General features: G+C 44.7%; 1 protein-coding gene across 1 annotated transcript; it reads left to right on the top strand.

Annotated features, from left to right (window-relative positions):
- Positions 1-3,407: 3,407 nt before the first annotated feature.
- On the top strand, positions 3,408-24,378 carry LOC140288850 (sodium/potassium-transporting ATPase subunit alpha-1). The gene is made up of 23 exons (XM_072379223.1): positions 3,408-3,630; positions 13,842-13,955; positions 14,546-14,605; positions 15,797-15,898; positions 16,022-16,123; positions 16,212-16,325; positions 16,594-16,728; positions 17,016-17,133; positions 17,225-17,493; positions 17,578-17,886; positions 18,794-18,928; positions 19,282-19,477; positions 19,551-19,726; positions 19,811-19,947; positions 20,134-20,284; positions 21,438-21,606; positions 21,729-21,883; positions 22,171-22,294; positions 22,860-23,005; positions 23,106-23,236; positions 23,502-23,603; positions 23,720-23,811; positions 24,023-24,378. Exons 1-23 carry the CDS (start codon positions 3,619-3,621, stop codon positions 24,049-24,051), a joined length of 3,078 nt encoding a protein of 1,025 aa, XP_072235324.1. The 5' UTR covers positions 3,408-3,618; the 3' UTR covers positions 24,052-24,378.
- The last annotated feature ends 719 nt before the right edge of the window (positions 24,379-25,097 follow it).

Below are 25,097 nucleotides of genomic sequence, written 5' to 3'. Positions count from 1 at the left end.
GACAAACTTATTTGTGCTCATATTATTCAGGTCTCCATTATATGAAATAAGCAAAATGATGATTAGAACGTAATATAAATTAGGAAATTTTCATCGATTGGCTCATCTTTTTTTTTAAGTGGATTTCATCTCCACCCACCAAGAGCTTGCCAGGGCAGTGTTAGTATGTGTGTGTGTGTGTATGTGTGGTCCATTATCTCGAGAGGCAGTGTGCCACAATCGTGTTTGCAATAGATTGCTCTGTTGACCAGTAATGCGAAGAGGCCCTCGGTGAAAATTAACTGAGACCACTCTAGTGCTATCTACATTGTGTTTACCCCAGTCATCGTGAGCGCCTCCTTCTCCCTTTTCTACATGTGTGTGTGTGTGTGCCTTGTATCCCATCCTCATGCCAACCTGGTAACAGATGGCTGGCTTTACACACACTTGGGAAATGCTTGAGCCATTACTCAGAATGTCTCCCCCGAAAGTATGGAGTGGCGTTCGTGAAAGCCGAGCTTTCCCGCTGACTTTAGAAACGTCCAAAGACGGCCAATCGAATTTTTCTCCCCCCTTTAGCCTCACAGGTGATTGCTTTTACAGTAGAGGGTGCTAGTGTAAGACAGAAGGCAGGGATCTGCAGACAAAAGGATGGAGGGATGGCGAGAAAACAGGAGGAAAGAAAGAATGGGGTAGATGGATGATGAGGGAGGCGAGTCGATATGATAAAGAGGAAGGGAAGGAGTCGGAGTAGGAAAACAACAGATATTGGCTTTTGTAGTTTTCCCAACACGCAATGAATCATCTTAATGTGTTTTGAAAGCATAAACTCCTGTTTATGGATCTTCACTGCTCTGAGGGAGAGAGAGAGAGAGGCTGTAGACAGATACTAACATTATCATGCCTTCACCCCCCCCCCCAACATCCTGCCCTCCTTCACAAGCAGGGCCCCCAGAACGTGCCTGTTGCTATGGCAACTGATTTGCCAGCCCTCCCTCCTTTTCCTCGGTCTCTCTTCAACATCTAAATAAAATCTAGGCTATTTATAGAGCAACGGCGGCGACACGCGAGCAACACTTTTCGCACATGCTTTGATGTGTCATTTGATGTGTGCGTGCACGAACCAAAACACCAAAACACACTTCATGCATCATACTGTATGTATGGATGCACAGCTCTGAGCCTTGTGCACACGCTCTCCCCACAAAGCCAGGGCATGCTGCTGTGTGCCCATCTGTGGATTAGGTCCACCTATGGTTTTTGTTTGTTTACTCCAGTTTTTTCGCGGCACATTTTCTCGAGACTAAAGCTTTAAATAGTGTAAGAGATGGCTAGATATGCAAGCCTGTGCGTCTGTGTGTTTGTCAAACACTGAGCAGAAACCCGGCAGTGAAGTCCTGCCGTTGCTGTCTGATCTATCTCAGGTTTATCTTGACAGTTGCCACAGAGAGCTCTTCAGGCCAGCTGATAAAGTCTGTTAGAATATAGAGCCAGACGGCGAGGGACACAGTCCTCCTATCAGGATACAATAGCCCTCCAATGGCAGGTTCGCTCTGCCTGCCCTGTGTCTACTCCATGATTGAGGGGACTGCTTTCAAAACGTGATCTATCGCAGCCTGCTGATAGAGCGGGTTAAAGCTGCTGGCTTTTTAACAAGGTTTGCTGTGGAGATTTTAAAATTACAAAGCTCTTATAGAGCTTTGGATAATGCACATATGACAGGAGCCTCTCTGTCCATACATCCAACAACAAGTGGCTGAATGCTTCTGGTTTCAGGCTGACTTAGATCCAGGGATGAAAGACCAAATCTCTCATTTATATTGCAGGATGAAAGGGTTTTAAGAGCTCCTGGCACAGATGCAAATGGCCACAAGGGTGCTGCTGGTGGGGTATACTGTACAGCAAAAAAATGTGTTAAGATGGCTGCAGTATGATAATCAATGTGGCCCCAGAGTGGATCCTTCCATCCCTGCAGGGGAGGTCACAGGTTAGGCAGCATCCTGGAGCTCACAGTGATTCAGAGCTGGAGCTATTTGCAGCCTAGTTCCAGTAGAGACCGAGAAATATGTCAGAGAAAACAAAGGGCGAGCGAGGGGGAGAGGGCAAATACTTTCTTGGGGCCCCAAAGTTAATAGGGACGTGTATATGCTATGAATCCAAATCAGCATATCTGATGGTTTCTTTTTGTTTGCAGAGGTGTATCTGTTGCACTGCAGTGTCTCAAAGATAAATCTGTATTTGCAACTCTGTGTTTAGAAGCAGCGAGGGTTCAGAAGTTGGCTGCCCGCTATTGGCACGCAACAACCTTGTCAAAGCAGCAGGGGAAAGGAGGTGTCTGTGAACCCAGCTGTTAAGCCGGGAGAGGTGTAGATAAATCAGGATTGTGTGTGTTTGTGTGTGTTTTCTTTCTGTGCTGTATTAGGGTGATGGGGGGGCCTTTTTTCACCAGAGTTGGAATTTGAATTGACATTTCTTGCTCCCTCATTTTCATTTAAACTGCGCTGAAGTGTAAAAACTGTTTTCGTCAGCAGGATTTGGCCAGTTGAGCGTCAGCAAAGTAAAGCGAGACAGCTCTGGCCCAAAAAGTGTCATCAGGTTTTGTGTATATAGACTTAGGCCACAATTGACCAATTTAGTGACATTTGGACCATCTGCGGTGACCTAAAATTGAGATAAACACATATCTGGTTCCGTCCCAGGTCTCTGACTTGAGCCATTGTACTTGAGATAATAATTTTCGCTATACCTATTTCTTCAGGCCTCCTGGCTTTGGGTGTTTGTGACGCCAAAAAACCTTTTTCTTACCCAGGGAGTTATGCTCTGCAAATATTTCTTTCTTTTTCTGATTTCACAGACAAAATAACATTCTATTTCTTATTTTACAGGTATCCCTTAGTGGAATTTGGTCTTAACTTGGTTATCTTTCCCCTTTTACACACACATATAGCCAAGTTAAGACCAAATTCCATATATATATATATATATATATATATATATATATATATATATATTTAAAAAAGTAAAAAAATTAAAATATTAATTCAAGAGATTTGTTAACGGATGATATTGATTTATTTCTAATCACATCAATGGAAGATAACTTGTATGAAAGTGTTGTAAGAGTGATTATATGCATTTCTCTCATATTGTTTAATATCTTCCTATGTTTTCCTGTAATATTGTCACAATCATTGCTGATTTGACTGATATGTAATTTGTTCCTATTCGTGCCACTCCATAGATGTGTTTCTCTGTACGCTCGCGCGTGTGCGCTGCGTTGCAAGCTAAAAGAAAAAAGAGAAAAAAGAAAAGAAAAGAAAAACGCCCAATAATGGAGAACACCACGCCTCCATCCGTGGGGTTACCATGGCAAACGCCGTCGACGTCACAATGGAAGAAACGCCGTCTATAAGTACCGGAGGTTCTGCCGCGGCTTGCTCGCGAGCTCGGATGTGTGCTCAGGAGGAGTGACACGTGCTGAAGAAAAAAAAATTAAAAAAACTAAAAAACAAACAAAAAAAAAGTAACGCGCACATCCAGGAGTTTTATTTTATTTTATAAGACCTATTTTTTTAAGATAGTTTGTTTTTCTCCAATTTTACTTGAACTGGGACGAATTAAACCCACACCTTGGCAACCATGGGAAGAGGAGTGAGTATAACTCTTTGTTCGACTTCAACACAGTTTTCATTGATCACATCGACTTGTATCGTTGCGTTGAGGGCAATGGTGGATTTAAAACTTCGCCATTCAAACAAGTGGTTCGCTAAATCGATGCTGACATTGCGACGGGGCGGAGGGGGAGCTGGAGGCTTACACGCGTTAGAGATAAGCCACATTTCTCTAAAAAATGCCTGTTGCTCGAGAGCACTTTGAGGAACTTCCGTGTTCCAAAACCCTTACAACACACACCAAAAATACTCTCTTTGTCAACATTCGACTGTCAGGGGAAGGGGGCGACAAAAATGTGACTGCTCAGAAATGAGTTTCCGTCGCTGAAAAAAGATGCTTGTAACGGCTCGGTGTCGGGTTACATAACGGGATGTTCAAGACTGTCAAAGTTTGGCTAGTCTTAACGGCGTTATGTGCGACTTTGCGGCGGTGGAAAAGGGAACCTAATGAAACCGAGAAAATAACGGTGCAAAGAAAAGATAAAAAAGGACCGTGGGTGTCATTTCACGCTTCGTTTTAGTCTTAATTTGTGTCGAAAAGTGGTTCAAGTGGCAGATAAACTCCTGGAATAACGTCTTTACGTCGACGCGAAGTCTCCCTTGAGGAGGAGACCTTTGCCTCTTTTGCTTTTTTTTTTGTAACCCTTAGCTCATTCAAATTCTGTGTTGTGGTGTACTTTCTTGGCAGTGGGATTCTGCTAATAGTCCATGCCTTGTTTTCTCAAGCTGGAAGATTCGGAACTCTCTGACAAATGGCCTTAAACTTATCTAAAGTCAGATTTGCTGTCCTTCTAGGGAGAATATCAGCGAGTATGAGAGGCTGCTTTTCAGGCTGATGGTGTCACTGATAGAAATGCAGTGCATGTGATGATTTGAAGTGCTAGTTGCAGGGATACATTTAAAGGGTCTAATTCTTCTTCTTTTTTTTGTTTCTTATGAGATTGGTTGTGTAATAATGAAATAAAAACAGAATTGGACACAATAGCCAGTCTCTTAAAGTTGTTTTTAAATGCTGTTAAGTGGTGTTTTTGGCCCCTTAATTCGCACGTGACATCTTTTAACTTTAAACCTTCAACTTAAACTGTTTAATCGTGAAGTGTCTTTCTCTCGGCTGTCAGTGTGAGGTTTTCATAAGTCACGTCTCATCACTCAGAAGCCCAACCGCACTCCGACTGTTGCCGTTCCAACTCTTGGAGCGGTTATTTTCCGCAAACTTCCGATTTGCACGGGGTGAAAATTGAGCCCTTGCTGGATAAAATATCAGGAGTTGCCACACCCTGCCATTCTGCGCAACAGAAACACTCATTAGAAATTCAGCCGCGTCAGAGGGATGGAGAGGTGGACCGACGGGGCTGAAAGACTGAAAGAATAATGGAGCAAAGAGATCTGGCGGGAGATGCGAGGCATTGTCTTCTTCAGTTTCTTCCTCTCTCTATCCACAGCTCTGAAAAGCTTTGATGACTCGCATTCATCTTCTTGGCTGCTGGTGCTGCTGTTTTTTTTTTTCTTTTGTTTTTTTTCTTTCCTCGTCTTCCCATATGTGATGAAAGCCATGCCCTGCCCCCATTCATCCTCCCTCCCCTTCCCCACTGCGCCTCCCCTCCTTTACTGCCCCTCTTCAGTTCTCTTCTCCAGTGCATTCAGTGCTGGCACAGACAAAATGTGGAAGAGGCAATCGCCACTACAGAGCCTTCCTGGCGTGAAGAGGAGAGGTGGAGGGAGGGAGGGAGGAGGAGGAGGAGGAGGAGGGGGGCAGAGAGGAAGGATGAGAACTTGTTTTGCTGTAATGGAGAAGAACTGGGGCAGTGAGAGGGAGCAAGGTTTTTTTTGTTTTCTCCCTAATGTTTTGGACGTACACCTCCATCTCATTTCTGCTGCCCTTTCCGTGCTCTTCTCATCACATCCACAGCACACAAAAGCAAGCAAGTGAGCTGAGAGGTGGGGAGGATCGATTTCTTTAAAGAAGGGAGGTGTGAATGGGGGGGGGGCACCAGTTGCCGCATTGCCACTGTTGAACAACTTGGGGTGCAGGCAGTTTCTGCGCGACGCCAGCCATCAGCTGAGCGAGTTAATGATTCGTCTCTCCTCTTGTGATTTGTTCAAATTGATCCAAATGCAGAGCTGATGCGATCTTTAAAAAAAACAAAATAAAAACACGAGGCAAACGAGGGCAGGGTGTGACATAAGCTTGCTGTTTTGTTTTTTTTTTAACAGCCATGCAGCACCAAGGAGCTTTCAGGAAAACCAATGAGGCAAATCCAACTGAATATTTCATGATGTCGCCTGACTCGGCCGAGGTTTTTCTGTTTAACTGGCAAACTTAAAGCCTACAAAACGCCGTCTCTTTTCCCGGCGGGGTGATCTCTCCAAAGGTTTAAACTAAACCGCGTTAGATCTTCTCACAGGCGAATGTCCGGAAGAGTTTAAAGTCTGTGAGAGAACGGGACGAAACTTCTTTTTACCAACGAGTTCTGGCAGCAGATCTCCAGGCCAATCCTCAATGATGTGAAAGACGGAATAGTGCAGAAATCAACCACTGAGCAATCTTAAGTCGCCAAAGAAAAGCGAGCTCAGGATCAAAGAACATGTTTCAGATAATAAACCCTCTGCAGTTCATGTTTTCCCCTGTTCTTTCCACCATAAACTGACCGGGCATGTCAGCCGCTGGTCACCTTTTAATCTCAGTGGAAGGGGGCACCGGCCCACACCTTCACATCCATTCCTTACAGTCCGTTTCCCCCTTGTTCTACTGGGTACCTGTTTTCCTTCCCTCTGTCCCTCTCCCTTTCTGAGGATTTAGCATTCTTTCCGCTTGGCAGTCATTGTGTATTAACGGGGGCTTTTGTCACACACTGCCCCTTGTCCGTTTCAGAACACGGTGTACTCCCCGTCTCCTCTTTTTCTTTTTTTCTTTCCTATCCGTAATTCCTCCTGCCTCGCTGTTGTTCTTTCTTTCATCTATCCATTTGCTGTATCTCTGTCTGCCGTTTCCTCTGTCCTTCTCCCTTCTTATTCCCTTTCCTTGCTTTTCATTTCTCTTCTTTTACATGCCAGATTTACCGCTGAGCTGCGTGGTTTTTTTTTTGGTGGTTTTTTTTGTTGTGGCGGCTCTTTGAGCTTTCTTTTACAAGCTTGTGGCTCAGCCAAAAGTGCAACATTCACATTTTCAAAAAGAATAACTGAACTCCAGAGCACCCGCTTCCTGTGTGTCCGTCCTCTGTTTCGCGAGCATTTTATGAAAATTTTCCAATCCAAAATCCAGGTCCAAGCGCTGTAAGCCTGAATCATTAGCTCATTTTTCTCGCGTGGAAGTTGAATAATAAGAGAAATGCGTGTGACAAACTCCGCCCTCCTCTTGAGAAAATGATGCAACATGCTGCTGAGGTGTCTTAGCCTGATAATGTCAGGGAGGTTCGGCTAAGGTCTTTAAAGAGAAAAAAAGAGACATTGATTAACTGGTTTACGAGATCAGAGCAGCCATGAATCTGTTGCTCAAACTAATTGCTTTCATCCCAGATGATAAATGCACTTGGCTCAGGACATATTGATTGATGCCGCTTTAGCCATTTGAGCTATTTACCGAAACATGATTAAGTTGAAATGATTGCAAACTTAAAATGCAGGCCCTGCGGTTTGATTTGAGGATATTCGCATCCAGATTCATAGAAGGATGTAGAAATTGCAGTCATTTAAAAGATGGCAACCTTTCTTTCCGGGGCTTAGATTTAATTTGAGAGATCAAGATCCATCCATCACTGGTATTCCGTCTCCCCAGCAACACCTTAAAGCTTCCCCTTGGTGAACTCGATGGTCTAGCTTGGATATATAAGCCCTCCGGCAAATTATTGGTCCACCTTAAGTCATTTTTACCTGATGAAGGTGCCTGGAAACCACCTCAACTGACTCGAAGGAGAGGAGAAGCAGCAACCCCCCCCCTTCTCATGGCTGTGCAGCCACCCTGGGAAGGAAACTCATTACGATTGCTTGCATCTTCAGTTTAACTCTTTGAATCACTTCTTTTTTCCATATGAGGGGTAACAGCATAGATGTAAGCTCAGTGCAACGGATTACAGATGCTGCATCATGAAATTCAGCCATTAGCTTCTCAAGGAATGCCTATTTAAAAACTTTTGTTTTTGAAACTTCTATTCGATGCACAACTTATTCAGGAAAATTCCTCCAGTGCGAATCGACTCTTCAAAGCAAACAGATTTAGCTTTTTCCATCCACCATTACTGGGTTTCCGCAACTTCGTAGCCCTCAGACACTGATGGAAGTGGGACTGTTGTCATTGCTGCCAGCCATCACTTCATCAAAGCTGCTTTTGAAATACCTCCTAGTCCCTCTTTTTCCCCCTCCTTTAGTATATTTGTGTCAGTGATAAGGTTGTGGAGCTGACTGCATGGCAAAGAGAACAGATGAAGGTTTTTCTTTGCTTTTTTGAAGCACTGTAAGCTGCAAATTGGTTGTTAAACTTGTAAATTCAAAGGCTTCATATCTGGATTGTGCGTCACTCTGCCAGTTAAGAGGGGCCCTCGACAAGGGAAGCGTTGAATCATCCATTCACTTTTGTTCTGTTTGGGGGGGCTGGAAGTTGCAGAAGACGTGAAAGGAGTGTTAAACACGAGCCTGTGTAAATGAACACACTTTCTTTTCACCGTTCCAACAGAGAAAGGGGCAGTTGGAGGAAATAAGAGAATAATGGTGGAGGGATAGAGGTGGCAGAGGAGAGAAGGGGCATGGGTCGGGGGGGCGACAACACGTGACTCTGTCCATTCACATTTCTGAAGAGGTGTGGCAGTAGTCGCTGGTAGCAACCGGGCCGAGTCCCAGGACTTTGTGTGTGAGCGTGACTGAATGAGCAGCTTGTGCATCTGGCAAAAGACCTTGGCACCGGGAAGGACTGCACGCAGGAATTCTGCCTGCAGAAAGTGTGCGATCTGAAATATGCGAGAGCTTCACTGGACGCTTCCTTCTGATCGTTTGATTGTTTTCTCAGGCAAGAAAGGGGGGGGGGCCCTCAGAAAGACTTGATTTATCCAAGAAAAGGAAAGGCTTGTTCCTGCATTTCCTATCTTTTGAAAGGAAGTGCTCACATAAGTCTTTGCCTTTCTTTACCCTTTTTTTTGTTTTGTTTTTTTACATCTAACCCCACGGTCCAGTCCACCGACCCTCCTGCGAGGGTTCCTCTGATTTACTTCCTCATCAAAACTAATCTCGCCATTACTGAAATGGCTCATTTCCGGCTGTAATCTTCACTCAGAAGATCATGGGACTCGTAAGCCTGTGGCCTCGAGTTGACGGTTTCCAGACACTGTGGCTGTTTCACACCTGTAAACAAAAGAATTTCTGGCCCCTTGGTCTGTTTGGAAATTCCCTCAAATCTTCGTGAAAGCCGAGGGGAAACAGAGCGTCGGTTATGGCTGGATAAAATGGCCCCACATGCCTGTGGTCTTAAGGGTCACGTGGAATGACTTGTGGGCCTTTTTTTGAGTTTTTGAATGCAGAATTTATGGAGCTAGTACAAAGAGCCATTGTCCAGTGCACGGTATCACCATCAACACCGGTTTTTCAGGACACTTGATTCGAGAAGTTGTCTGAGCTCAACTGCATCTCACTATCTTTTCAACCATTGTTCCCTCTGCTCTTCTTCTGCGGTCCGTCGCCATTCTGGCGTCCTCAGGAGTTCGCCGCCAACCTTGAAGGACGCTCGTCAAGATTAGCGTTTGTTTGGCTGTCGGAAAGGAGACGTTTTCAATGTGTGGCACGTGTCGGGCCCCACGTGCCACACTGAGGTTTCACCAGGAAGTGGGGCCGGGCGCCGCTCTCACTTCAGTGCAGTGTGACTAAGACAGAAGGGCGGAATGTCGCCTTGTGTTGAAACTGACAGCTGTTGATCAAACGGGACTCTCCCTTTTAAAGATCCTGCTCACAGGTGGCAGAGGAGAAGTAGTTTAGCAGAGTGGGGTGGGGGGTGTTTGTTCCCGTAAAGGTGAGCTGATTGTAAAATGGTTTAATTTGGCCCCTCATATTACAGAAAGATATTTCTAATCTGCTTAATCAAACAAAGCTTTCACTGTTGTCTGGCTGTAAGAGCTGCAGATTAAGCCCTAAATGATTATCTGAAACACAGCTTTCTTTCTTTTTTTTTCTTTTTAGAGTGGGGGGGACCCCAAGAAACTTTGACTTTTAGCAAACCGAAACGTGTCGATCCGTTGCCACGATGGAATGAATAGAGCCAAATAAAAGGTGCTCCTGGGGGTAAAAACCTCGAGGTGCGAATGGAGAAATCGTCCCGCTGCCCTGAAACGTGTGACTTCACTGCTCGATTTCACTCCGTCTCTTTAAAAGGAAGCGTGGAGCAGATGCGGCGAAGCTCTGCAGCAAGCCCCTCGGCTTGAGTGTCTTTCATCGGATGTAAACAGCAGCTGGTTGAATGTGGGAGCAGCCTTCTGAGCCGTTTTTCCCTTTTTGTGAGGGAGGATGTGCTCTGCGGCGGGATAACATTTCTCTGCTCACTGAAATATCAGGTCGTTCCAGTGCGGAATCCGATGGCTTAAAGGGCCTGTATGTGAGCTCTTGTGGCTTCTCTTTGATTTGAAAGAAACCGGGTCGGACTTAATAATTAGAGGAACTAATTAATCTCCCAATTATTGTATTTATTTATTTATTTTTTTACATTTGGTTATCGCTTTAAAAGTGAATGGGGAAAATTCAAAATATTCAGTTTGTCTCCTGGAAGTGGGTCATTTCGATAATTTTTTTTTTGGGGGGGGGGGCTAAAATTCTGTTGATGGGTCCTTTTTTTTTAAAAAAAAAAAAAAAGTCAATTCTGTTAAAATAGACAAAGTTGCTTTTTTTCTTTTCTTTTCTTTCAGTCTTGAGGAAGGGCAACATTTGACATGTGGTAACTGATAAAACAGAACTAAGTCGGCCCTGATAAGAACTCTAGGATAGAGTAGATGTGGAGGAAATGCCACATTTACTGTTTTCTAATCATTCTACTTTTCTTCCAGTTCACTAACCTATTTTGGAACAGAGTCTGCATTCCAACTTTGTTCCCTCCACTAGTGTTTGTGAATTATTTGCTCGCAGCCAGATGGCCCCTGGGGTGGGGTGGGGTGGGATGGGGGGCCCTCGGGGGGTCGAGAGGCAAAGATCAGGCCGCAGTGATCCAGAACCAGGCTGAGTGTTTTCCCAGCTTAGCCGGCCAGGGGGCTCGAGCAACAATAACAACATGTGCTCTGACCATGCACTCTGCTCTGGGAAACTGTAGCGGCTAAAGCCACAGAGCAACAATATTAGTTAGCATATGTATTTTGACTGGGATGGTGTGCAGGATGTCCATATTTGGTCATTTTGTGTCCAGAATATCACCTGCTGAAGAAAACGACTGCAACAGTTCACCATGGTGTGGCATACAGACTCATTAGTAGTCATCTGGCATCTTGGAGGCCTCCCTCTCTCCTGCTAATCTGCTAACACCGCTGATCCTTGTAGAGTGTTGAATTATTGATGAATGTTAACAGCTAATCGATGTTTGCTTCTAGTGTTCCGATCTCCCGTTACCTGCAAACACACGTCGCCTAACTTTCTCAGCTTGTTTCGCGAGAAACGCACAGAGAAACCCTCCAGTTTTTCACCAGTTGAAAGACACACCGCCAGCAGTCCATTGGGACGATAACACTTGAACAAACCTGTGCTCAGAGTGAGGTATGTCAGCTAAAAAGCTACCAGACTGCAAAAACTACATATGTTAGCAATACCAAGTGCTAACACATTTAGCAGGTTGTCCTTATGGCCCAATTCAGGGTGTCGTTATGCAAATGTTGAATGCATCTGAGGATGTCGAGTGCAATCTATATCTGTGAAGTTCACAAAAATAAAAAAAGTATTAGACGAATTAAAACTGACCAGAGAGTACAGATTGTTTACCAAGAGTATCGAAAACAAGGTGATTCATCATGTTGCTGCTAGCAGAAATGCTGATTTCTTCTGAAATGGTCACGTTTGGATACAATTGGGAGCAGATGTATTGGATGATAGTTGAGAGATCTCGGTCTGAGATCTGTGTTAAGTGGCCTATAGACCGTCTGATATGAATTAGCAAGACGACAACACTCTGCAACATGTGTCAAATAAATTGGAGGATCGTATGTTAGATGTGTTCTGTGTTTATTAGCCTGTCATTTCATCATGCCCTCGGGTAGCAGATGTACTGTAGGTCATAGATGATGGTCATACCACACGGATCTTTCATGTCAGTGAATGTTACTCTCATACAGACCAGTAACCCCAGTTTAATTAAGCGCTTAAGTTATCTTGAGCCTGGAGTGTAAGAGTGAAGGCGCTAATTGATTGCTAGCTGATGTCATTCCATCTAATTCCTCTCCAATAGTTTTCAAACTTTAACTGAGTCTTTAACTCAACTGTTGCCATCATTGTTATGAGGTTTGTAAAAGTATAAAGTATGTTCATGCATGTGTTCATGCGGCATCTAAAATCAAGCTTTACTTTTCATACCTCCTTAAGCTGAATTGATGCATATTTTGGGAGCTTTTGCACTTTTTTTTTCTTCCTTCCTATCGCGTCCGCTTTCTGTCACACGGTCTCGCACACCTTCAGGCTCACAGCCGCCCAGAAGACGCGATCTTTGTTCATGCCTTTGTTGCTCCGTCAGTTACGGTGACCGCTGATAATGAGAGAGGTGGAGGGGGTGGTGGTGTCTGTGGAGGAGACGGCAGGGAGATAGGGCCGGAGAACAGGCCGACTGTCTCTGTGTGCGCCGGAGCTGATGGCAATAGAGGGTGTCAAGTGAGGGACAAAGTGCACAAACTAACCTGAAGGGTGTTTTTAATCGGTTTTTGACACTTGAGTTGTTATTATTAGGCTTTTGCTCATTTAAAATCTTCCTTGCCTTCAGTGAGAGACTCGCAGTCGTGTCGCAGTCGGAGTTGGAATCAACAAAAATGAGCGATTTACCAGTAAATGACTGGTTCATTGTTTGGCTGAGCCACATTACTGTCGAGGCCACATTTAAATTCTGGTGCTCTATTCAGACCTTGAACAGTGACGTTCTTTATTGCAAAAGTCTGCGTGCGTGTGTGTCTGTGCCCCCCCCCCCGCGAACTATTATTAGTTTCACCATAATCTATCACACGAAGAAAGCTTTTATCTACAATCTAACTGAAAACAACATTGCGCTTGCTCCTCCCTTTTGGCTATTTTAGTGTATAACGAACCCAAACTTGACTGGACTGAAAAAAGAAAACGTTAAGTGGCTCTTGTCGAGTTTTGCAGAGCGTTAGGCTGAAACAGATGTTTATTAAACAGCTATCTCACAGAAGACTATTTAAAAGTATGCATAATCTGACAAAGTGCATCCGCATTGGAAGTCTGTTTGCAGTAACAGATGGCAGCAATGCCCCTAAAGCCAAATTGAATTTTGTTGCTCTGGTTTATGCCTCATTTTTGATGTTTTGGGACCTGGCTGCTTCTGCTCTGGTCTTGGGTAGATTGGCCCACGTGCAGAGTGACAAAATGTCTTCTGGCACCTTGAGCAGGTTGACATCAGAGGCACTCGGCAGTAGTAAAGATTTCCCATCTCATGTTGTGCTGGACATCGGTCTTTGATGTGCGGTTTGAAGTCGCCGTTTTGCCAAAGTTTTTTACTCCTTTTTGGCATTTTTTCATCTTTGCAGAAGGTCGAGACCGGCAGGGCCACGCAGAGGCGCCCCATGATCTGATGTATTAAGACGCGTTTCTGCTTCTTTTGATCGAACGCGACCAGCTAGCTGACTTGAAGGAATAATCGCGGCATATCCTGCAGAAAAAAAGCTCAATTCTCAAGCTTTCTCTGGGTCAAACGGCTTAAGAATGAACATCTGAGAATGTGTGAGATTAGTACGAGAATAGAAAAATAACTCTGTACCATATCGGCCAATCATAGAGTATGATAATGTGAAAAATATTTTATTTTTTTCTAAGCTACCTAAGGATCAGAAATCATGCCAAATTTGAAAGAAGCTGAAAGAATCGTCGTTTCTTCGACAGCTATCGCCTTTATCCCGGTTGCGCTTATTTCAGCTGAAAAGCTGTATTGTCGACAGATCAGCCAGTAGAGGAACTCTCCGGTTCCGTTTTGTAAACTCTCTCTCATTCCTATTAATTTTCCTCTGTTGCGCTTTCCAGGAAGGACGAGAGCAATATGAGCTGGCTGCGACCTCGGAGCAGGCTGGCAAGAAGAAGGGGAAGGGGAAGAAGAAAGAGAAGGATATGGACGAACTGAAGAAGGAAGTGGATATGGTGAGTGTCTCAGCATCACTTTTGTTGTCCTTTGTCGGCTCCACCTGGCCACAGTCTCTCATGTAAAGGCCAGATATGAGGACAAAAAAAAAACTGAACATCTTGGAATCATCGTTTAATGTTAATTGCACTTTACATTCACAAATCTGTTATTCAGAGTAGGATGTTTCAGTTTAAAGTGTAGTGTATAGTGCCTAAATGAATTCATGTTCCTTCAATGTGTGGGATTTCCTCCTCCTGTTGCTCCCTGCCTGTAATTGCTTTCTCCTCCTCTGCCTCTCTTCTCTCCCTTTCTTTTTGTCATTGCACCACCTTCCTTGTGCTTTTCATCCTACAGATTTCCATTTTATCCCTCCTTCTCGTCCCCCTCCTCTCCGTCTTTTCTTTCCTCCCCTGCGCCCCGTTCGCTCAGTCTGCTTAAACTGTTTGTGGCTTCAGCCTTATGAGCTATTTTTTATTGGAAAATGAAAGGTCGGTGCACAAAGGGCTGTAAATGTCACCGGCTTTTGTTATAATGAACCCGAAGATGCATGTAGTATCCATACATGTGCTCTCTGGTCTGATGAAACCTTGTCTTCTTGTCCTTGTAGGATGATCACAAACTGACCCTGGACGAGCTCAATCGCAAATATGGAACAGACCTCAGCAATGTGAGTGAGATTTAAAAAGTCAAACGTGTTGCTCTTTGGGTTTTGCTTTGCACCTGCGGCTTTAAAGGTCTATTTTTATTTTTTCACTTGGTGGCAATGCAATCGAGTTTTTGCAAAGAGTGTTTCTGTCGGAGCGGGTGCATTTATCACAGAGATCGAATAAAGATGAAACATCAGCAGCATGCGAATGCCATAAAAATGGGTTCCTCTTAATCTGACAGGTTGCATTCAGTTGATGAATGCATAATGCGGCTGAGATGTGTCGAATTGACGGTGGGGGGAAATTCTACTTGAATTATGAAGGAAGAGTTGCTCGCTGTCTTAAGTTCTTTCTATTTATCCTTAGTTTGTTCGTTCAACACCCTTTTCCAGATAAGTTCCGACTTGGGGAGGTTTTAACCATCAATTGCTGCACCACGCTTATTTTATCCTGGCAATCTCTCCCTTTTCTCTATGAGCTGACCTAGCTAGCTTGCTAGCCTGTCAGAAATGTAGTTTTTTCGGGTCAGATGCTAAAGGAATGGCACCATTTGTAGAGTGCGGACTGTGGAAGTTGCAAGCTCAGCATCTTTTTTTTTTTTCTCTCAAAAATTGCTCCCTGTAAAACTAAATGAATGACTTCCGACTCACGTTTGTTGGCATTTTTTTTCTTTTTTCTTTCATTATATCTCATTCTCTCACATGGCTTATATCGCCTCAACCTGCCGAAGAGACCATATGTTCAACATTAACTTTAATTTCTGCGCCGATTTCTCCGTCCAGAGTTTTCATACAGAGGTGTGTCCTAAATGCATCGCGTCCAAGGAGCCTTCTCTCCTCATGCAAATGTGCTCCTGGTCACGCAGAAGTGATGAAGGAGACTCGTTAATCAGTGCCTCTAATTGGGGTCTCCAAGCTCTGCCTGTGCACACAAGCGTGCATTTTGAATAATTTAATATCCACAGAAGTCCCTCTGCCCTGAGTTCTTTGGACTCTTTATGCCTCATCTCTTGTCCTTCTCCTCTTCCTTCTGCGTTCTCCAATCTGCCGGTGAAGGTAACGGTTCTGTTTTTCTGTTGATGCCGGGTTGCTAGGCAACTAGCTGTAACTAGCGTCCCCTCTGGACTCTAACGTGGGCCTCCGAGTTTGTGCGTGATGGGTTGATGAAACTGTCTTTCGCTCGCCACCTCTGACCGAATCCTTTCTCATCAGGGTTTGACGAGTGCTAAAGCTGCTGAGAACCTGGCCCGGGATGGGCCCAATGCTCTCACTCCTCCTCCGACCACTCCAGAGTGGGTCAAATTCTGCAAGCAGGTACCGTCAGCTTCTTCGGTGACTTCTGAGAAGTCTCGACCTCCTCGGGCCATTTTTCACAAATGGGAAAACTTTATTTGAGACGTCAAATTAATGATATATATTTATTTTTTCCCCCTCAAGATGTTCGGTGGTTTCTCCATGCTGCTTTGGACCGGTGCCATCCTCTGTTTCCTGGCCTATGGTATTCAAGCTGCGATGGAGGACGAACCTGCGAATGATAATGTAAGAAAAAGACTAAAGGCTATTCTGCTGATGAACCCAGTGCTTTGTGGAAATCTTAATGCACATCGTTTGTTTTTTTTTCCCACAGTTGTACCTCGGTGTCGTGCTGTCTGCTGTTGTCATCATCACTGGTTGCTTCTCCTACTATCAAGAGGCCAAGAGCTCCAAGATCATGGACTCCTTCAAGAACCTGGTCCCACAGGTGCACCTCAGCTATTTTGGTTCATCTCTTTGTGCATAATTGCAAATGTAATAAAACCAGAGAAACCATTTGAAAGCATGGGGACAACATCGCATGGAAAATGGTATCATAGCCACCTTAACGACTGTGTTAATTCAAGGTCTTACCCTCCCTGATGTGCAAAAAGTGCTCTTGACATCTCGAGCTCATGAGCTTCTTATGCATTATGTGAAAGACATTGGACGCTCTCTCCTTTTTGTCTCACGTAAGCGTCTGTCTCGTCTCGTAGCAAGCCCTGGTCGTCCGTGACGGCGAGAAGATGAGCATCAACGCCGAGGAGGTGGTGGTCGGTGACTTGGTGGAGGTGAAAGGCGGCGACAGGATTCCCGCCGATCTGAGAATCATCTCTGCCCACGGCTGCAAGGTAGGTGCTCCCGTGAGGAGTCGTCATCATCTCCTGGCAACCTTTTAAAGGGGGTGCCGAACAGGAAGCTGAGATTCAAAGAGTTTAAAAACTCCTCTCTCGTAAGGCCCTAAACATGTTGTGAGCAGTTGTTTTTCAATGTGGATTTTAAACTAATTCAAACACTTTTGTGCAAAATCCGTATGATCAGGCTGCAAAGCGGCTCTGAAGCGGAGCTGATTAGCCGCATTACTTTTCCTCTTTTCTTAGTTTATTCCTAGTTACACAGTAGTCGTCTTATTTCTCAGGTGGACAATTCCTCCCTGACCGGTGAATCAGAGCCTCAAACTCGTACTCCTGACTTCTCCAACGAGAATCCCCTGGAGACCAGGAACATTGCTTTCTTCTCCACTAACTGTGTTGAAGGTACGAGGGCAGGAAACATCTCAGCCTGTCAGAAACGGCCACATTTCGTCTGTAGCTTGAAAACAAACGTGCGTTTTAATCCTCGCTTCAGGAACCGCCCGTGGCATCGTGATCAGCACTGGAGACCGTACCGTCATGGGTCGTATCGCCACGCTAGCATCTGGCCTGGAGGTGGGACGCACCCCCATCTCCATCGAGATCGAGCACTTCATTCACATCATCACAGGTGTGGCAGTCTTCCTCGGCGTGTCCTTTTTCATTCTCTCCCTGATCCTCGGATACACTTGGCTGGAAGCTGTCATCTTCCTCATCGGCATCATCGTTGCCAACGTGCCAGAAGGTCTCCTGGCTACTGTCACCGTGAGTCCCAGCATTCGTGTCTATTAATGTGTCCAAAAATTGCTCAATTGTTACCCGCCTGACCTGAAGTAATTGCACTTCCAGGTCTGTCTGACCCTGACCGCCAAGCGTATGGCCAAGAAGAACTGCCTGGTGAAGAACCTGGAAGCTGTAGAGACCCTGGGATCCACCTCCACCATCTGCTCAGACAAAACCGGCACCCTGACCCAGAACAGGATGACCGTAGCGCACATGTGGTTTGACAACCAGATCCACGAGGCCGACACCACTGAGAACCAGTCTGGCACCTCCTTCGACAGGAGCTCAGCCACCTGGGCTGCTCTGGCCAGAATCGCAGGACTCTGCAATCGCGCCGTCTTCTTGGCTGAGCAGGCAAGCGTCCCCATTCTGAAGGTAAGCTCTCCAAATCACCAATTTTTTCTCTTTCTCTCCACATGACACAATCGAGCTTTCTGTTGCCACAGCAATGTTCCCAATATTTAGAAAATTAAAGAAAAACCATAGAAGTTCTCTCTTTATTCACAACAAGGCCTTCGTGTATTTGAATAAACTAAATGCTGCCTTTTCGAGTGTTAAAGTGTTTAAATCTGACGAACGACTAAAATATGAAGGAATTACAAGATGGAACAGTACTGCAGTTGTACAGCAAGTCATTTACAGTTTCCACAGCAGGATAAAGCTGTTTCTGACATTTGTCAGAACTAGAAAATCCAATTGAGATTGCTTCTCCTATTTAGTAGCGTTTGATTGTATCATAAGGATTCATTTGCAGTTTTTCCGTATTAACGGAGGGGAATTTTGAGTTCTACGTTAAGCGGAGTGTTTTCCTCTCAGACAACCAGGCTTGTTTTGCAGCTTATGTTACTCTCCCTCGAGTGTGCGCACTCACATGCTGTAACTACTCAGAACTCCTCCCCCGCTCCTGAACGCATTCACCCGCAGGTGTACGGATCTCTCTTGGCTCTGAATGTCCCCTGAGTCCGGCCTCTGGTTTCCACCCTGTTTTTACTCCCTGTTACCATGCGTATGTGTGTGTGTCTGTATCTGGGTGTGTTAATAACCTGTAAATGTCTGGCTGGCATCATAATTGCCCGTGCTTCTCTTTCACCGCTCGTTATGTTTCTCAGTCAGCGTTGCAGTTGCAGAGCGTGACATTTTTAAGTCCAGTAATTGCGCAAGTTCAGTTCCGAGTGATTGAATTCAACTGATAATAACAAAAAAAAAAAACATTTCTCTCTGCAATCTAAAGAGTTTGCCATCGTTGCTATGATTAATGCCATCCCATCGTCATCTTTCCCAGAGAGATGTTGCCGGCGACGCCTCTGAGTCGGCCCTGCTGAAGTGTATTGAGCTTTGCTGTGGATCTGTCCAGGAAATGAGGGAGAAAACCCCTAAAATTTCTGAGATCCCATTCAACTCTACCAATAAGTACCAGGTATGAAAACCAATTTTTCTGCCCACCAGTTTGTACCATTTCAGACACAACTGCCTGTACATTCGCCAAAATGTCCTGCTCACTGAAATGTTATAGGTCTGATCATTTGAGCAAAGACTCAATGGAATAAATCTTTGAGTTTTGGATAATTAAAGATTTGGAGGGAAAAAAAAACAAAAAAAACCAACCTACAAACATTCGCTTTTTGGAAGAGCTTAAATATCAAGGAATGCTATTAATATCAAGGTTACTTTTCTTAGTGATGTTGCTCGCTGGGATTTAAGACCATTCATCATCTTGGCTGTAAATTTAATGTCCATATTTTTATTTATTTTTTCCTCGCCCACTTCCAGCTTTCCATTCACAAAAATTCCGGAGCTGAGGGTGAATCCAAGCACTTGCTTGTGATGAAGGGAGCCCCTGAGCGGATTTTGGACCGCTGCTCCACCATCATGATGATGGGCAAAGAGCAGCCTTTGGACGACGAGATGAAAGACGCTTTCCAGAACGCCTACCTGGAACTGGGAGGTCTCGGAGAGAGAGTACTTGGTAAGAATTGGAATGAAATGTCGGATTTAACGAGCTGAGCTGAGATTCAAGCACACCTGCGGTCCCCATTTAGGTTTCTGTCATTTCAACCTGCCCGATGACCAGTTCCCAGAGGGCTTTGCTTTTGACACCGACGAAGTGAACTTCCCCACTGAGAACCTGTGCTTCATCGGCCTCATGTCCATGATTGACCCTCCTCGTGCTGCCGTGCCCGATGCTGTCGGCAAATGCAGGAGCGCTGGGATCAAGGTGTGCCATATGTTCCCTCTGTCCCCAAAAAATGCACTTATAAACGAGAGCATTGTTTCACAGCACGAACCTCCCTTCTCCTAGGTAATCATGGTGACAGGCGATCATCCAATTACCGCTAAGGCCATCGCTAAGGGCGTGGGTATCATCTCTGAAGGCAATGAGACTGTTGAGGACATCGCTGCACGTCTAAACATCCCGATCAATGAAGTCAATCCAAGGTAATGGCCTGACTTAGAAGTCGTGGGGCTTTTGTACAAAAGTAAGACACTCGTGCACGTGGAGCACCGCAGGGCCATATTCTGGGCCCCATTTTCTTATGATCCATCTCATTCTAAGTGTAAACGGCCGTATTTACTCCTCATAATTGGCTTGAATCGTTTGCGGCAACACTTTGTTTTGTCCAGAGACGCAAAGGCCTGTGTCGTGCACGGAGGCGACCTGAAGGATCTGAGCCCAGAGCAACTCGACGACATCTTGAAGTACCACACTGAGATTGTGTTTGCCAGAACATCTCCGCAGCAGAAGCTGATCATTGTGGAGGGCTGCCAGAGACAAGTAAGTTTAAAAAGGGAAGAAAAAAATGTAGAGATTTGTATTTTTGTGTCTCTGACAAACTGAAACGGCAGCATAATGGATGCGTTTGCTGCCAATTATGTAAAAAGCCGGAGTATTTGGCAATCTAATCCTATCAAAGCTTATTTCTGATTAGTGCTGTGGTCCGATGATTAAGTTTGCGGAATAATGAGGCAAAACATCCGGCACACACATGAATATTCATCCAATTGCTCCAATAGTTCATCAATAGGCTGAAGAAACTCTTTATACGGACAGATTTGTTGAACATCTTTTTATTACTTTATTTGCAGCTGCATAATTTCATTTTGGAACCACGTTTACCGATTCCGTCCTATACGTTGACCAAATTCCCAAGTTAAGGGAGATGTGCCGTCATTTGTCTACCAGCTAATGCTCTCGAACGTTTCAGAGCTAACTAGCATAATTTATTCTGATGCATCACCGTCCGGTTCCAGGAGTATTGATGACTGAGCCCAGTAACTTCAATCCAAGTCATGTTGTGTCCACATGATATCGGCTGCATCGGCACCAGCTGACGCTTGTATAATGACAGTTAAATTATTAGGTTTAAAGTTATGGTGTCTGCAGTTTGCTGTTGCACATATAGTGCATGGCAGCCTTAAAGACTTTTGTAGCTTTATTCTCCAAACAGCCTTTCTAATTTTCTTAAAAAAAAAAAAAAAAAACTTTAAAAAGAACTCATTTGGTGAGTAGGAGGCACACATTGTGTGGGGAAACCCATGTCACTATCTAGCTGGAAAATGACAGCTATTTCGAGCGCAATTTTTTGCAGTTAAACGCAAAATAATCTGCTGTGCGCGACGTCCTCCAATCGTCTTCGAGGCCTCGCCCTTGTATGCGACTGTAGCTCCAAACGGGACCGTTCATCCACCGATCCAACCTCCGTCTCCCTGTCACAGCCGTTCGGACTGTCAAATAAAGCCGACACCTTCCCGAAAACTGAGGCTTTTTTTTTTCCACACACAACAGGAAATTGTGTGTTACAGTGTAACTTGAGGATGTCACTCAACAGCAAGAGCTGTAGCTTTTTCTTCCCGACTGTAGCAGCTAAAGCAAAAAATAGGCAAAAAAGCTGCTGCCTATAACACTTTGCCCATCGCCTTCTCTGCAGGGCGCTATCGTGGCTGTGACAGGTGACGGCGTGAACGACTCTCCGGCTCTGAAGAAAGCAGACATCGGCGTTGCCATGGGGATCGCTGGATCTGACGTCTCCAAGCAGGCAGCCGACATGATCCTGCTGGACGACAACTTTGCCTCCATTGTTACTGGAGTGGAAGAAGGTGACAGATTGTGCTTTGCATAGTACTTTAAACTTGTCCCAAGTTGCATGTTTAATTGAGGGGGGGAAAAAGTTTTTAAATCATTAAAAGCGCTGATTTCTTCACTTTGTTTTTCTCATCAGGTCGTCTGATCTTTGACAACTTGAAGAAGTCCATCGCCTACACTCTGACTAGTAATATCCCCGAGATCACGCCCTTCCTCTTCTTCATCATTGCCAACATCCCCCTGCCTCTAGGAACAGTCACCATCCTCTGTATTGATCTGGGAACCGATATGGTACATATGACTTGCCAATTGTTCATTTTAAAGATGATCAGAATCTAAACCATATAGCCATTCCGACGGCAAGAGTCTGAATTTATATATTAAATTTGGAAGTGGTTAATTGATGCACACAAGAGTGTTCCGTGCACAAATCCTCATTAACTTTGTGCCCTATGTGCTTCTAACTTTGTGAAGAATAAAAAAGGCAAATCAGAAAATTTAAACGCATGAAACACAAGACGCAACCGTGAGTTTTGGTTCTCATTTTTTGTCACTTTGTGCTGTGTCCTGCCCACCAGGTCCCTGCCATCTCCCTGGCGTACGAAGCGGCCGAGAGCGACATCATGAAGCGACAGCCCCGTAACCCCAAAACGGACAAACTGGTGAACGAGAGGCTCATCAGCATCGCATACGGACAAATCGGTAAAAGCCGACGCTTCCGTCAGATCTCCCGTTCGTATTCACAGGGAAAAAAATCCCAGCTAAACGAGAGAGCCCAGACATTCAAAAGCTGAGCTTTCCTGGTCGTTTTTTTTTTTTTCCCCCGGAGCGGCGGCTCCGTATCTGGGTGGTCCGAGATAACGAGAAGAGTGGCATTTACCATAAATAGCCCTTCGCTGATAGTGAACTGGAGTGTTGGCGTGCTGTGCGTTTGAGTGATGATAGAGCAGGGCCACTCCCTCTTTGATGATAAAGCCAGGAATAGGTTTGAGCTCTCTGATAGCCGTATAAGAGCAGCACATGATCAGACGGGTGTTGCCGTTTTCACCTCCAATTTTATTCCTTCTTTAGTTTTGATTCAACCTGTTCAGCTTCCTATTTTCATCCAACAAATGTGGCCCGCGCTTAAGTGTTTTAAAAAAATAAATAAAATAAATGTGCTTCATTTGGGTCTTTTACAAGATAGATTTATTCCTGTTCTTAAATGATTGAATTGCATCTGACTGAGGCGGCTTGGTGATTTCTGCGTTGCGTGTTCCTCCTGCAGGAATGATCCAGGCGCTGGCTGGCTTCTTCACTTACTTTGTGATTTTGGCTGAAAACGGCTTCTTGCCCTCCACCCTGGTTGGCATCAGAGTGAACTGGGACAATAAATACATCAATGACCTGGAGGACAGCTATGGCCAGCAGTGGGTCAGTCACCTTTAATGGGGAAAGCCGCGAGTAGACTTTATAGATCGACTATGCCATCAACAGCAGCCGCTGACTCCTGTGAATTGTGTGTCGTTTGCAGACTTATGAGCAGAGAAAGATCGTGGAGTTCACCTGCCACACGGCCTTCTTTGTCAGCATTGTCATTGTGCAGTGGGCCGATCTGATCATCTGCAAGACCAGGAGGAACTCCGTCTTCCAGCAGGGCATGAAGTGAGTCTTAGTTGTCCGTGTGGAAAGCACATCTTCTAATTCTGAGCTATTCAAGGCTGAGCAGCCAATGCCAAACTCTGTTTTGGGCTTTAGCACAACAAACTTTATTTAAACAGCTCTCTGGCAGAGTTTTTGCTGAACAAATTAGGGTCCTGGCACCAGGAAGATGGTTGTTAAAACCCACAGCTATTTTCACACACTTTGATGTGTTACCCCAGTTGCGTTTGGATATGGGATTCACTCCTTTTTCTTCCGTCCGTTTCAGGAACAAGATCCTGATCTTTGGGCTGTTTGAAGAGACCGCCCTGGCTGCTTTCCTCTCCTACTGCCCAGGCATGGACGTCGCCCTCAGAATGTACCCTCTCAAGTGAGTAGATTGCCCTCGCTCACGTTGGGCTGACGCTCGCAACTGTAAAAATACTCCACCCATTTGCATGCCACCAGGCTCTGGCTCTCATCTCTTTCTGTGTGTGTGTTTTCCAGGCCCAACTGGTGGTTCTGCGCCTTTCCATACTCCCTGCTCATCTTTATCTATGATGAAATCCGTAAGCTGATTCTCAGACGCAGCCCAGGAGGTAAGTCCGGAATTCATCCTTCTGTTATTCTTTCTCTCGCGCTGATAAGCAGATCAATTTTAACTCTGAAGATAGAGAATCTTGGGTCTCTTTGAAAACATATTAAGCCCTTTTGTTTGTTTTTTTTGCCTACTTTTAAACTAAGGATTTCATCATGCTCTAAAGCTGCATCTAAATCTCATATATCTGTGTTTTCTGCCTATTTTTCTAGGATGGGTGGAGCGGGAGACCTACTATTAAAAGACCTGTCGGTGCAGTCAGTTCGCATCTTCTCGTCCACTCCCGTCTTTGCATGAATATTGTCTTGCTGCTCGGAATAAAAATTTTAACCTCTGTGAAAATAAATTGGAACGTGTTTTTATATTAGGGAATGCTTGATACTACTCTTAGACAAATACTGAGTTGGAACGTGCTGATGATGATGTTGAGAAATGATAATGCTAATAATGACATGAACACTGAACATTGACATGACTATGCGTGCCTTGTTTCTGAAACAGGACCAATTTTATACATGTTTTTAACAGTTATAAACGTTCAATAAAAATGCGCTCGAGTCAGGTCCCACATGTGATTCCTGTCCTCATTTATTGATTACATGCGGCTGTTTCTTCTTCATATTCCCAAATCTTTCTGTATATGTGGGCTACTCCCTTACAAGCAACTCTGTCTCGGTTGGAAAGCTGAAGAAATAAGAAAGGTGTTTTGGAAAGATGCATAGATTGGGGCTTTTGTCATAATTTCTTGGTATTTTCCTACTTATATCTTAATACTGCAGAGATGAACGCAGCAGCAGTGCCTCCTTTCGAGCTCAAAGCAAAATCTGTAGCTGTGGGATAAATCTACTTGTATTTCTTAGCATGTAAGGGAAAAAAAATCCATGCACAGGTGTGATCAGATGGACTATGAACATAGAATACTATGCAAAAGCAGAGCATTATGGACCACAAGTTATTGTACATCTTCTCCTGCCGATACATGCTAGCAGTGCTGTGAAGTTTAAAGCTTACTAAGTCAAACATCCACATTTCAAAGTATTGATTCAAGATCTAATGTGTTGGGTTATGCATGTGGTAATGGCTAAATTCCAATTTCCTCTTTTGACCACCTTTTACCGATCTTCTGGTGTATTCCCCAGCTCTTTTAAACATGCTATTGTAGAACCAAAACTAAAAAAAAAAACCCTTCCCATGACCCATCAGATTTACTGAACTTTAGGCCTATATCCAAGCTTCCATTCCTGGCCAAGATATTAGAAAAGGTGGTGTCCAACCAACTTGCATTGT

Source organism: Leuresthes tenuis, unplaced genomic scaffold (assembly GCF_036924035.1).
Source record: "Leuresthes tenuis unplaced genomic scaffold, fLeuTen1.0.hap1 SCAF_1, whole genome shotgun sequence".
In the NCBI taxonomy this organism is placed as follows: domain Eukaryota; kingdom Metazoa; phylum Chordata; class Actinopteri; order Atheriniformes; family Atherinopsidae; genus Leuresthes; species Leuresthes tenuis.
This window is presented reverse-complemented; position numbering and strand designations above follow the sequence as displayed.